At 42.1% G+C, this 13,859-nt stretch overlaps 1 protein-coding gene across 6 annotated transcripts in view; it reads right to left on the bottom strand.

Moving 5' to 3' along the window:
- Nucleotides 1-4,618: 4,618 nt before the first annotated feature.
- Nucleotides 4,619-13,859, bottom strand: part of LOC124594907 (alpha-methylacyl-CoA racemase) — a 168,592-nt gene continuing 159,351 nt past the window's right edge. For all 6 annotated transcript variants that reach the window (XM_047133385.1, XM_047133387.1, XM_047133381.1 and 3 more), the window contains one exon: nt 4,619-5,238. In XM_047133385.1, the coding sequence (XP_046989341.1) occupies nt 4,728-5,238 (511 nt within the window). In that variant the 3' untranslated portion in view covers nt 4,619-4,727. The remainder of the gene's footprint in view (nt 5,239-13,859) is intronic.

Raw genomic sequence — 13,859 nt, 5'->3', positions numbered from 1 at the left:
TGCTGAAATTCATAAACAGCATTCTTGTTGTTCAATCGATGTAATAAGGGTAGTGGACATTTTGTTTATTCCACATTCATTCACCCAGGGATTTTACATGACTGTTTTCAGGTATCTGTCATGCAGTACTAATGTTTTAAATGAGTGAAGAGTGTCATTACTTTTCTAGATTTAATGCATCACATAGGTTTCTAAGGGGATATCAGAGTTGAGTTACTCACAAAAAAAATGTTCCTGAAACTTCCTGCAGATTAAAACTATATGCAGGACCAGGACTCAACCTTAGAACTGTCGCATTTTGTGGGTAAGTGCTCTACCAACTGAGCTAACAAAGCACAACGTATGATCCTGTCTTACAGCTTTGCTTCTGCCAGTAACTCTCTCCTGTCTTCTAAACTTCACAGAGATTCTCCTGCATTTGCTTGTGGGACTAGCACTCTAGGAAGAAAGGATATATAGTGGAGAATGGCTTAGCCACAGCATAGGGAATTGTTTCTAGAATAATGGCTCATCAGCCATGCTTAGATACCTTTGTTAGCAGAGCACTTATCCATAAAGGGCAGAGTTCCTGGATTCAAGCCCCAGTCCCACATACAGTTTTAATCTGCCATGAAGTTCCAAATCTGCACCCATTTCACTCTGTTGCAGAGTGAGAATATGTCATGGAAATGTTCCTGTTCAGCTACTGATGTAATTGCATATGGATTACCTGCATAACTTGACAATGTGTTGCCAATACTTATGCACATTATATAGAATAGAAGAACAAGTGTACATACTTCAGAGGTGTCTTCACCATTCTGAGTTTAGGTTCCTAAAACAATCATGTATGAATTTCTGTATCATATTTTCTATAATTTATATGTTAAAGGCCCTAATAAGTGTCGCTTGTGATTCTAAGATCAGTTACTCTTGTTTAAGCCCCACTACACTTTGTGCCTCTAATCCAGTCCGATTCCCTGTTGAGTACTTAGTAAGAAGGCAAACTGAGAGTCTGACTATTATTATCTGTTGAACCCTTATGTCAGACCTACCCAGATACCTATGCAGGTTAGAATGCCACATCCAAGTTTTGGGGAGGCACCCTAATCGAAACTGCCCAGGGGATTAACAATGAGAGCTGGTGTGCCGGCCAGCCTGGATGTGGTTTTTGGGCGACTTACTGTATCGGGGTACATGAATACCGAGCTGGTACCCACATCCAGCCTCAGTTACACAATTTGCAAATGTTTCGAGCACATTCTCACACTTTTGGACGAGATGGCACTCTAGACACAGACAGATGGAGTACACAAGTTCTGTCCCAAGGAGAAGGGGTGGTGACGGTAGGCAACTGGCCACCCACTACCACTGCCAAATCCAGATTAATGTACTGACCATATGGAGACACTGGGGTCATGGTCAGGAAAAAGAAGAAAAACATGATGATTACTTTACTGGTAAACCACTGTACCCAGGTAAGTTAGTATAATTTAATAATAGCACTGCGTCTTCAGGCCACAAGTGGCCGATCGGGACCATCCGACCGCCATGTCATCCTCAGTTGAGGATGCAGATAGGAGGGGCATGTGGTCAGCACACCGCTCTCTTTAATAATAGCAGTCAGTCACAAAGTTTTTGGCATCACTCATGACATAATAACAGTAAGAGAAAGTATGAAAAGTAAACAATCTGTCCTGTTGTAATATAGCAGGTGAAGATTCACCTGCTGCATACAATACATCCAGTAAATAAACACTACTATAGACTGAAATTTTATTTTGTGGCTGCATAAATTTTAATTGCAAATTCCTTGAAATACCATTTCTAATAAGACATAAGATTGTTTACATTGTTGAAATGTTATGTAAGTGATCATGGCTGTGACCACAGGGGCAGTTTTGGCAATATGCAGTTGATATTTTGGTCAGTTTGACACAATTGTGACACAACAGTTGTTACCGAAAAGTTTTGTAATGGAGAAGTGAAGAAATTACAAGTAAGTCACAAATGTTGAACAAGAATATTGGTTGTGGAAAAGTTATTTGTAATGTCATAACAATGCAGCATTTTTAAGTGTAATGGTATCGTGCTTGTGTCATGACTGCTACCGACACCAGTGTTGCAGCATGGCCATTTCTGTCTGCAAAGTTGCATGTGTTTGTGTGGAGCCAGGGGGGCGGGTGGGGGGGGGGGGGGGGGGAGGCAGCTGTGGGATGGGATCTCCAGTGTACTGAGAGGCAAGTGCAGAGTCATCAACAATGCTTACTCAACAACAACATTGTTTATTAATAAGCTTCCGTACTGGAGGTTGATGACTGTGGCCCAAGAAGCAGCCATGGATAGTGGGCAGTGAGTTAGTAAACTGTGATAGCAGAATATTGTGGCAGCAGAACAGCATTGGTGGCTACAGTGACCTTGCTGATGCAAGTCAGGAGTCTGCCCAACAACAAGTGTAGTTAGACAACAGAGCTGGTGTACAGTGAGCACAGCCCAAGAGGCTGGGTGTAATACGTAATTGAACCCAGTACTCTCAGAGATGGGCTGGAATGCCAGGCAATGGCACATGATGGGTGGCCTCACCCAGCAAATCCAATTTGAAACCGGAACCATCACGGCCTCCTGATGGCTCGTAGATCTTCATTTGTCGATGGTGCTGCTAAATGAAGCTGTAGCTAATTGGTTGCACATCCTACTGATGACTGGCACAGAGACAGCACTGAATGAATGCATGGTTCCAATGGAATAAAGTTACCAACTGAGCGGGGGCACATATGCTTGCCCTGGCCACCTTGAACTGATATAAATTTTTCAAAAAAAAGTGTTTGCTGCTCCAAACAAAACTTCATTTAATTACTTATAAGTGCACCTATCCAGTGTTGAGTGTAATACAAAATATAAAACTGAGTTTTCAAATTAATTACCTACAGTATAAGAGTAGAAACAATTCATTGAGCATCTGCTTTCATGGTCTTATCAAATTTATAAAGCAACAAAGTGTCTTAATATTTTGTTGGTGATATGACCCTCCACTGTGAGGCTGAACTGATAAATAAATACACTCCTGGAAATTGAAATAAGAACACCGTGAATTCATTGTCCCAGGAAGGGGAAACTTTATTGACACATTCCTGGGGTCAGATACATCACATGATCACACTGACAGAACCACAGGCACATAGACACAGGCAACAGAGCATGCACAATGTCGGCACTAGTACAGTGTATATCCACCTTTTGCAGCAATGCAGGCTGCTATTCTCCCATGTAGACGACCGTAGAGATGCTGGATGTAGTCCTGTGGAACGGCTTGCCATGCCATTTCCACCTGGCGCCTCAGTTGGACCAGCGTTCGTGCTGGACGTGCAGACCGCGTGAGACGACGCTTCATCCAGTCCCAAACATGCTCAATGGGGGACAGATCCGGAGATCTTGCTGGCCAGGGTAGTTGACTTACACCTTCTAGAGCACGTTGGGTGGCACGGGATACATGCGGACGTGCATTGTCCTGTTGGAACAGCAAGTTCCCTTGCCGGTCTAGGAATGGTAGAACGATGGGTTCGATGACGGTTTGGATGTACCGTGCACTATTCAGTGTCCCCTCGACGATCACCAGTGATGTACGGCCAGTGTAGGAGATCGCTCCCCACACCATGATGCCGGGTGTTGGCCCTGTGTGCCTCGGTCGTATGCAGTCCTGATTGTGGCGCTCACCTGCACGGCGCCAAACACGCATACGACCATCATTGGCACCAAGGCAGAAGCGACTCTCATCACTGAAAACGACACGTCTCCATTCGTCCCTCCATTCACGCCTGTCGCGACACCACTGGAGGCGTGCTGCACGATGTTGGGGCGTGAGCGGAAGACGGCCTAACGGTGTGTGGGACCGTAGCCCAGCTTCATGGAGACGGTTGCGAATGGTCCTCGCCGATACCCCAGGAGCAACAGTGCCCCTAATTTGCTGGGAAGTGGCGGTGCGGTCCCCTACGGCACTGCGTAGGATCCTACGGTCTTGGCGTGCATCCGTGCGTCGCTGCGGTGCGGTCCCAGGTCGACGGGCACGTGCACCTTCCGCCGACCACTGGCGACAACATCGATGTACTGTGGAGACCTCACGCCCCACGTGTTGAGCAATTCGGCGGTACGTCCACCCGGCCTCCCGCATGCCCACTATACGCCCTCGCTCAAAGTCCGTCAACTGCACATACGGTTCACGTCCACGCTGTCGCGGCATGCTACCAGTGTTAAAGACTGCGATGGAGCTCCGTATGCCACGGCAAACTGGCTGACACTGACGGCGGCGGTGCACAAATGCTGCGCAGCTAGCGCCATTCGACGGCCAACACCGCGGTTCCTGGTGTGTCCGCTGTGCCGTGCGTGTGATCATTGCTTGTACAGCCCTCTCGCAGTGTCCGGAGCAAGTATGGTGGGTCTGACACACCGGTGTCAATGTGTTCTTTTTTCCATTTCCAGGAGTGTATGTATATTTATGGCTCTTTTTTTATGTTTCCAACATGTAATGTTGCAATTACTACTCATTTGTATGCTAAGGTTTTTAATGCTGCAGAAGTCCAAAAATATATTAAAAATCTGTGAATAACTTCTTTTAGGCTAGCATTTTCATAAGACAGTTGTGTTAAGACACAGGCACTACTCACTTTATTCTTTATTTTTCATATAGGTTGCATAAAAATACTTCCATAATGTACACCTGAGAACATAACCATGCTTTTTTTTTTTTTTAATTATATCCTAGATCTTCCCATGTCACATTTAACAATTCCATTTTTATGTAGAGACATAATTTCATCAGAACTGTAATTGAGGTTCTGAAGTATTTCCACAGTGTGCTGTCCATGTTTTGGTTGAGGCTGTGATGCCAAGGAAATTGCTGGTGTTCTGAGAAGCCGTGGTGCAGGTGAAGGAACGGGTACTTGAGAATCTGCAGGGCTAATGAATGCCTTTCTGCTTGCATTATGTGGATGTGTGACAACATCTTCGAGTGATAAGACTGGCGTGACACAAGCATCAAGGCTATCAAATATTTTAACCCATTCTTTCTGTGTTTTCTGAAGGAATTTTTCTTGAAAAATCAGTTTTGCTTCATTGAAATCACCAATCTGTGGGCATTCTTCACTAGACAAACCTAATCCTTTGATTAGTTCATCATAGAACTTACTTTCTATAGCACCAACAGCCATGTACTTTCCATCTTTTGTTTCATATACTTCATAAAAATGTACACCAGTGTCTAACCTGCAAGGAGCGTAAAATATAATATTAGTAACTTCCATTAGCTGTGCAATGTCAAGTTAATAAACACAAAGTTACGTTGAAGAATATAAGAAATACAATAAAAATTCTGATTTCTTACAAGATACTACATCTGACAATGGAAACTCCAGGTTGGAATATCAACAATATTAGAAAAAGGATAGATTGCTACTCACCGTAGAGATGACCCATTGAGTTTCCGAGAGGCACAACGAAAAGACTGTTACACATTATAGCTTTCAACCAAAGCCTTCTTCAGCACAGCAAAGTACACACACACACACACACACACACACACACACACACAAAAGCAAACACAGCTCATGTACACACGATCACTACCACTGTCAGCTCTGATCAGAGTGCCAGTGATAATGGTCACAAGTGCATGAGAAGAGCTTGCTTGTGTGAAAGTGTGTGTGTGTGTGTGTGTGTGTGTGTGTGGGAATATAAATAAAGAAAAAAGTAAAGGTAGCAACTCACCACATACATGAGACAGAGAGTGATTAACAGGCATAAAGCAAGACTAAAGATATTTTTAAGCTTTTGGAGGAGTATGCATCAAAGCTAACAGATTAGGAAAGGATAGATTGCTCTTCAGCACATATATCTACATCTATACTCAGCATGCCATCTTACAGTTTGTGGCAGAGGGTACTTTGTGTGCCACTGTCACTTCCTCCTTTTCCTGTTCCAGTCGTGTACGGTTCACAGTTGCTGGTAAGCTTCTGTGCAGTATTGAATCTCTCTAATTTTATCTTCATGATCTTTCTCTGAGATATACATTGGAGGAGACAATATATTGGTTGACTCTTCCTAGGAACGTGAGCTCTCAGGTCTTTAACATTAGACCATGCCTCTCCTGTAGCGACCGCCAGTGGTGTTGGCTGAGCATCTCCATAATGCTTTTGCACTTTATAAGTGAACCTGTAGTGAAATGTGCTGCTCTTCTTTGGATCTTCTCTGTTTCCTCTGTCAAGCCTATCTGGTACAGATCTCAGACAGATGAGCAATAATCAAGTACTGGTCAAACAAGTGTTGTAAGCTACTTCCTTTGTTGATGGATTACATTACCTGAGGATTCTTCCAATTAATCTCAGTCTGACATATGCCTTACCTGCAATTAATTCTGTGTGTTCATTACACTTCAAATCACACCATATTCATAGTCATACATATTTTACGGAAGTAACTGCTGCCAGTGATTTTTCTGCAATCATGTAATCATGTAATAAAGTGTCTTTCTAATACATTACATTTGTTTATGTTGCGGTCAACTGCCACTTCCTGCATCAAGTTATTATCGTCTGCATGGCTTCCTGCATTTCAATACAATTTTCTAGCATTGCGACTTCTGTCTACAATTCCGTAATCTGCAAAAAGCCTCATGGAACATTGTCTACTAGGTCACATATATATACTCTGAAAAAATAATGGTCCTATATCACTCTCTTTAAGCACACCTGAAATTACTTTTACACCTGAAGACTTCTGTCCATTCAGAATGACTTGCTACATTCTGTTTGCTAGAAACATTTCAATGCAGTCACACAGTTGGTCTGATATTCTGTACACTTCTATTTTGTCTATTAGGTGGCAGTGTGGTACTGTACTGAGTGCCTTCTTAAAGTCAACTAACATGGCAGTTAGCTGGACACTTGCATCTACTACTTTCTGAGTCTCTTGGATGATCACAGCTGGCTGGGTTTCACATGATCATTGTTTCCAGAATCCATGTTGACTCCTACAGGAGGTTTTTGGTCCCCAGAAACATCATAATATGCAAGCATAAAACATGTTCCAAAATTCTACAAGAGGCTGATGTCAGAGATCTATGCTTAAAGTTTTGCGCGTCTGTTCAACGACCATTCCTGAAAACAGGAATGACCTGGGTTTTTTCTAATCATTAGGAATGCTTTACTCCTGTAAATGCATACAGTACACTGCTGCTAGAAGAGAAGCAAGGTCTTTCACATATTCTGTGTAGAACTGAATTGATATCCCATCGGGTCAGTGGCCTTTCATCTTTTGAGCAATTTCAGCTGCTTTTCTCTGCTTTTCTATCCCTTATCACTTATTTAAACAGCTGTCATTTTGCCATTTGTGTGAATATTTATATGAAGGACTACAGTATGATCCTTCTCTGTGAAACAGCTGTGGAAAAAGACTTAGTATTTCGACCTTTTCTGTGTCATCTGCTGTTTCAATGCCATTATGGGCACAGAGTGTCTGGACAGATGGCTTCGATCCATTTACTGATTTAACATAAGACCAGAACTTCTTAGGATTTTCTGTAAAGTCAGTAGATAGAATTTTGCTTTCGAATTTGTTGAACGGTTCACACATAGCTGTCCTTATGCTAATTTTGACTTCATTTATTTTTTGTTTGTCTGTGAGGATCTGGCTGTGTTTAAATTAGCAGTGAAGCTCACTTTGCTTTCAGAGAAGCTTTCTAACATGGTAATCAAACCACCTGAAATCTTTTCCATCCCTCACAATTTTGCTCAGCGCATACCTGTTTAAAGCATATTGCATGACGCTCTTGGATGAATTTATTCATTGATGCTCAACAGTGTCATTACTGGAGATGAAATTTTCATGCTGACCATTCAGCTAATCTGAAATCTATCTTGTCACTCTTGCTAAACATAGAGATCTTCCTACGTTTCTTTATATACATATTTATAGCGATATTCAGCAAAACTGTAATGGCCTTATGATCCATGGTTCCCGGTTCTGTGCCAACTGATTTGAGAAGCTAGGCTCTGTATGTCACCAGCAGATCGAAGATATTACCTTCCTGAGTCCATTCTCCAATGAATCACTTTATGCTCTTTGACCGAGCGAGGTGCCGCAGTGTTTACCACACTGGACTCGCATTCGGGAGGACGATGGTTCAATCCTGTCTCCAGCCATCCTGATTTAGGTTTTCTGTGATTTCCCTAAATTGTTTCAGGCAAATGCCGGGATGGTTCCTTTGAAAGGGCACGGCCGATTTCCTTCCCCATCCTTCCCTAACCCGAGCTTGCGCTCCATCTCTAATGACCTCATTGTCGACAGGACGTTAAACACTAACCTCCTCCTCCTCTTATGCTCTTTGATCGATTTCACATTACCCCTAGTACCTGTCTGAATCACTTGAGTCTCCCAGTCTATAGCTAGTTAGTTAAAATCACCACCTAAAACTATACTGGCCAGGAAATTTATGTAAAATATTCTCCAAGCTGGTGCTGCTGCTGCTGCTGCTGCTGAGGCAGGCGGCCTATAAAAGAATCCAATGACATGTTTGGTCCACCTTTAACACTTATCTTCAGTCAAATTATTGTGTGTTCTGTATCTGTACTAAGAGCACTCAGTGTTATCATATTTTTTATCCCTATAAGCACACATTGAGGTATTGCCCACTGCTGAAAGTACATCTGAGCTAGCATAGGTGCTTCACCTGTTGACGTGGTGCCCGATTTCTCTGAGAGGTCTGGACAAGCCGCAAGGTGTTGCAAAGCCACCGCAGCCTGAAGTCTGTCAACTGTGGCCAACATAGCTTCCAGCTGTTTATTAACTAGTGGCCAGTTCCCCTGCATCCATACACAACCAGCATGGCCCCTATCCATCTTTAATCTCAGTATCAACCTAGCTTTGTGATATATATTTCAGCCTGAGTTTAGAATTTCATTTCTCATAACATCTGGTCTCAGCGTGATTTCTGTCCTTAGTACTATGTGGACATTGTTACTATTTATAAGTGAGACTATTTCTGACGCCTTTCAATAGATCAGGCATTAGCTAATACTATGTTAACATTTTCTTTCTCTGATCTGTCATATTGAAATCTAGCATGTCTGCACACAAAATGCATCTTATTGGACCTGTGAAGGGATTTCTCTGTCCTAAAAAATCTCCATGTGCACACCACATGTACTCTGTTAACCTGATAGCCACTTCTTGCATGTCTGACCTGTTAAGGAGGGGGAAGGGTGTCTTACAATTCTCCACACAATAGTGCTGGTGAAGAAACTGGCATCCAAGATTGCACAGAATAATCAGAGCCTCTGGTTTAAGCCTTCCACTTAGCCCCAAACCAGAGGACCACAATCAGTTCTGGGAAAGAAGCTATGTAACAATAACTCTGCTGCCACTCTGAGACCAAAGCTAGCTGTCTTCACCTTATCACCAGCTGCATGTAGGAACTGAGGATGGCCTCTGAACGCAGACAGAAGGTGTTATTTGTGCCGACATGAGCTATAATTTGCAGCCAGGTGCACCCAATACACTCAATCGCTGCCAGCTGAGCCTCCACCACATCTCAGATGAGACCCCGTGGCAAGCAGAGTGAACATGCCTCCTTTCTCGACCTGCCTGCTATTTCCCTCAGGGGCTCCATCACCTGCATAACACTGGAGCTCCCAATGACAAGCAATCCCACCCTCTGCACTTGTCCAGACCTTCAGATTTACTTTCAGCAGTGGGCAATACCTCAAACCCATTTTCGATGCACAAGGGTACAGCCATAAAGCCAGAATCCACTTTCACCTTCCACCAAGAGATTTGTGACTGCCATTGTTCGCCAGTCACTGTCAGGCAAGTGTCGACTGGTAGGGGCATGTGAATCTGAAGACACAACAGCACCTGGGATACCAGGCAGTGCTATAGGTTACAGAAGTGCCAAACCATTCATCTCAGGTGCCGCAAAGCCACCGCAGCGCAGGGTAGCAGCCTGAAGTCTGTCAGCTGTGGCCAGCACAGCTATTTATTGACTAGAGGCCAATTCCCCTGCATCTGTGCACAACCAGCATGGTCTGTATCCATCTTTAATCTCAGTTTTTGTCTGAACCACAAGTAACATAACACTAATCCAAGAAAACAATCTGGTGCAATCTAAGTTCTGCTGCTAAGCTACCTCTAGTCTGTACTACCCAAGAAAGTAACCTCGTATAAAGATAATTCACTAAAATTTAAGCAAAAAGTTTAGAGTAAGTTAGTAAATACTAGTCAGTTCAATAAAATAGGCAGGTAAATTTCACTTATTCACAGATGTACATGAGGAACGGGGACTAAACTAAATTAGATGGACTGCTACAGCTACAGGCATGTAATCTCAGTTCTGCAACAGCCACTATACACAGGAGGCGTTGAGCTGAAGACAGGCACAATGAAAATGACTGCTAGGATATTAAAGTTTTTGGACAAAGTTCTTCTGCAGCAGAAAGCACATACACAGTCACACAAGAACATTTCACACACACTTGGGCACTGTCTCAGGGGATGCTCCAGTGCCCTAAGGCAGTGGCCAAGTGTGTATTAACTTGTGCATGTTTGTGTGCTTTTTACTGCTGAAGAAGGACTTGGTCCAAAATTTTTAATATTTTAGCAATTTTCTCCACTGTGCCTGTGTGTGACTCAGCACCTCCTCTATAGGGCAAGTAGCTCTCTATCCTTTCGATATTATTGTTATTCCATTCTGGACTTTCGATTGTTAGAGAATACACATTCACTTTCATCCCATCAAATACATTGTACCAGCATTACAGGTCAAATGAGATGGGGAATTGTGTCAGGTGGAGTGGGTGAGGAGAGAATGGAGGGGTGAGGAGAATTATACAATACTAATGTTAATGTTTGATTTAGGATGAAAACAAAACAAATTATTTCAGTGATGTGATGTATGAGGAGTGGCTATAAAATAATGGCACTATTTCTGTAAAAAATTTTATTTCGAAATCAAATACATTTAATTATTATCAAGTTCAATATAATCCCCTCTTCTATCCCTGCAATGCCCAGAAGTGAATTCCTTATTGATGGAAACAGTGCTGTAAGTCTTGCCCTGTGAGCTCCTTGATGATGAGTGCCACTTTTTCTTTCATTGTTTCAATGGACTGAAATCTTGTTCCATTTAATGCAGATTTGCCCTTGGGGAATACATAAAAGTCACATGGTGCTACGTCAGTTGAATAAGGTGAGTGGTCTAACACTGGGATGCTGTACTTCCCTGTAACCCTCTTAACAGACAATGCAGTGTGTTGTCTTGATGCAAAACACAAGACTTTTTCTCCACAATTCAAGTTGGTTTTTTTTTTTTTTTTTTTTTTTTTTTTTTTTTTTTTTTTTTTTTTAATTTGTTTATTTTGTCATGGAGCTGAGCAAGAGCCTCAAGGCAGTAATGTCAATTAATAGTTTGTCATTCAAGTACACACTGAATATAGATAGTTCCTTGAATATCTACAAAAACAATTATAATCACTCTAAATCCTGAGTTTTTTCATTCGAGCTTTTTTTTGCTCTTGTTGAAATTTGGCCCTTTCAATGCTTGAATTGGCACTTAGTTTCTTGGGTCATAAGGATAAAACCACATGTTATCACTCTCTACAAGAAATTAGGATCATTTTCAGTGCTGTTTAGTGTGTAGGTACAAACATTTTGATAAGCTTCCTGTTGTTCAAATGTGAGAATTTTCAGCGTCAGTTTCACACACACCTTTCATTCGTTATGTGAAATTTTCTTTAGACATTCTTTGTCAATTCCTATAGCTTCAGCAATCAGTCAAATACTAAACCAACGGTCAGATTGAATCAGATTACCTATTTTGTGATATTTTCATCTATTTTTTATGTTGAAGGGTGTCCCAGGTGCAAGTCATCTTCAATTTCTACTCAGCCATCTTGCATATGCTTGAACCACTCCTAAACTTGCGTACATGATAAACAGTCTTTTCCATACCCTTCTTTTAATGAAAGATAGGTTTCAGTAGCATTTTTTCCAGATTTCATGGGTAAGAAAACTGTTAGGTTGAAAGAAGCTACTACATCCTCAGGTTATACTGTACACCTCCTGTTCATCTGCTAATAGCTTAATATGTACTTCATTACAATTGTATTTTTTGGAGAAAATATTTTTTACATATGTAAATACTGAGTCCTATTTATATCACATTACTACTTGTCATGCAGTTTATAACTAACCTTGGTGCTTGCACCATAGCTGACTTAATATTTTGACCCCTTAATCACAGAATTTGTGTAAAGAGTGGCTAATGAGGTATGTTTTTAATTTTCTTTTGAACTGATAGGGATTACCAATTTCTTGGTTTATGTTTACTACAGAGAGGACATAAGTAGATGAGGAGGCAAACTCTGTATGAAAATTATTTTTTGCCTTGTGTTGTGACTGTCTACATTACAGTGCAGCTGAATTTGATTTCTACACTGAAGAGCCAATGGAAGTGGTGCACCTGCCTAATATAATTTAGGGCCCCCATGAGCACGCAGAAGTGCTGCAACATGATGTGGCATGGACTCGGCTAATGTCTGAAGTAGTGCTGCATTGAATTGACACCATGAATCCTGCAGGGCTGTCCATAACTGTAAGAGTATGAGGTGGTGGAGATTTCTTCTGAACAGCACATTGCAAGGTATCCCAGATATTCCAACAATGTTCATGGATGGGGAACTTGATGGCAGTGGAAGTGTTTAAATTCAGAGTAGTGTTCCAGGAGCCACTCTGTAGCAATTCCAGAAGTGTGAGATGCCGCATTGCTGGTATTGCTCAAGTCCATCGGAATGCACAATGGACATGAATGGATGCAGGTGAACTGCAGGATGCTCACGTGTGGTCACCTGTGAGAGTTGTATCTAGATGTATCATGGGTCCCATTTCACTCCAACTGCACACGCCTCACACCATTACAGAGCCTCCACCAGCTTGAACAGTCCCCTGCTGACATGCAGGGTCCATGCATTCATGAGGTTGTCTCCATACCCGTACACATCCATCCACTTGATACAATTTGAAACGAGACTCATCTGACCAGGTAACATGTTTCCAGTCATCAACAGTCCAATGTCGAAGTTGACAGGGCCAGGCAAGGTATAAAGCTTTGTGTTGTGCAGTCATCAAGGGTAAACAAGTGGACTTTCACCTCCAAAAGCCCACATCAATGATATTTCATTGAATGGTTCGAATGCTGACACTAGTTGATGGCCCAGCCTTTAAATCTACAGCAATTTGTGAAAGGGCTGCACTTCTGTCATGTTGAACGATTCTCTTCAGTCATCATTGGTCTCATTCTTGCAGGATCTTTTTCCAGCCACAGCGATGTCAGAGATTTGATGTTTTACCAGATTTCTGATATTTATGGTACACTCTTGAAATGGTCATGTGGGAAAATCCCCACTTCATTGCTGCCTCGAGATGCTACGTTCCGTTGTTCATGCACTGACTACAACACAATGTTCAAAGTCACTTAAATCTTGATAACCTGCCATTGTAGCAGCAGTAACCAAACTAACAACTGCGCCAGACACTTGTCTTATTTAGGCATTGCAGATCACAGCACTGTATTCATCCTATTTACATATTTCTGTATTTGAATATGCATGCCTATACCAGTTTCTTTGACCTTCAATGTATCGTCAGCAACAAAAACCTTTAAGGAGTAAGTGAATTTTGTTGCAAGGGACTGAGAGAGTAGGTATGGCATAAGGATGGACCAAGAAGTTTTGTACAAGTAGTTTGGATGTATAGTGGACTACCACTTTGGGAAAGATTATGTTCCTCATTTCTGAGAATGACGATAAGTAGTCAAGCCCATAGTGTTCTAAAAATTT

This window comes from Schistocerca americana, chromosome 2 (assembly GCF_021461395.2).
Source record: "Schistocerca americana isolate TAMUIC-IGC-003095 chromosome 2, iqSchAmer2.1, whole genome shotgun sequence".
Classification (NCBI taxonomy): domain Eukaryota; kingdom Metazoa; phylum Arthropoda; class Insecta; order Orthoptera; family Acrididae; genus Schistocerca; species Schistocerca americana.
Note: the sequence above shows the minus strand (reverse complement) of the source record. Positions and strands in the feature narration are given on the sequence as shown.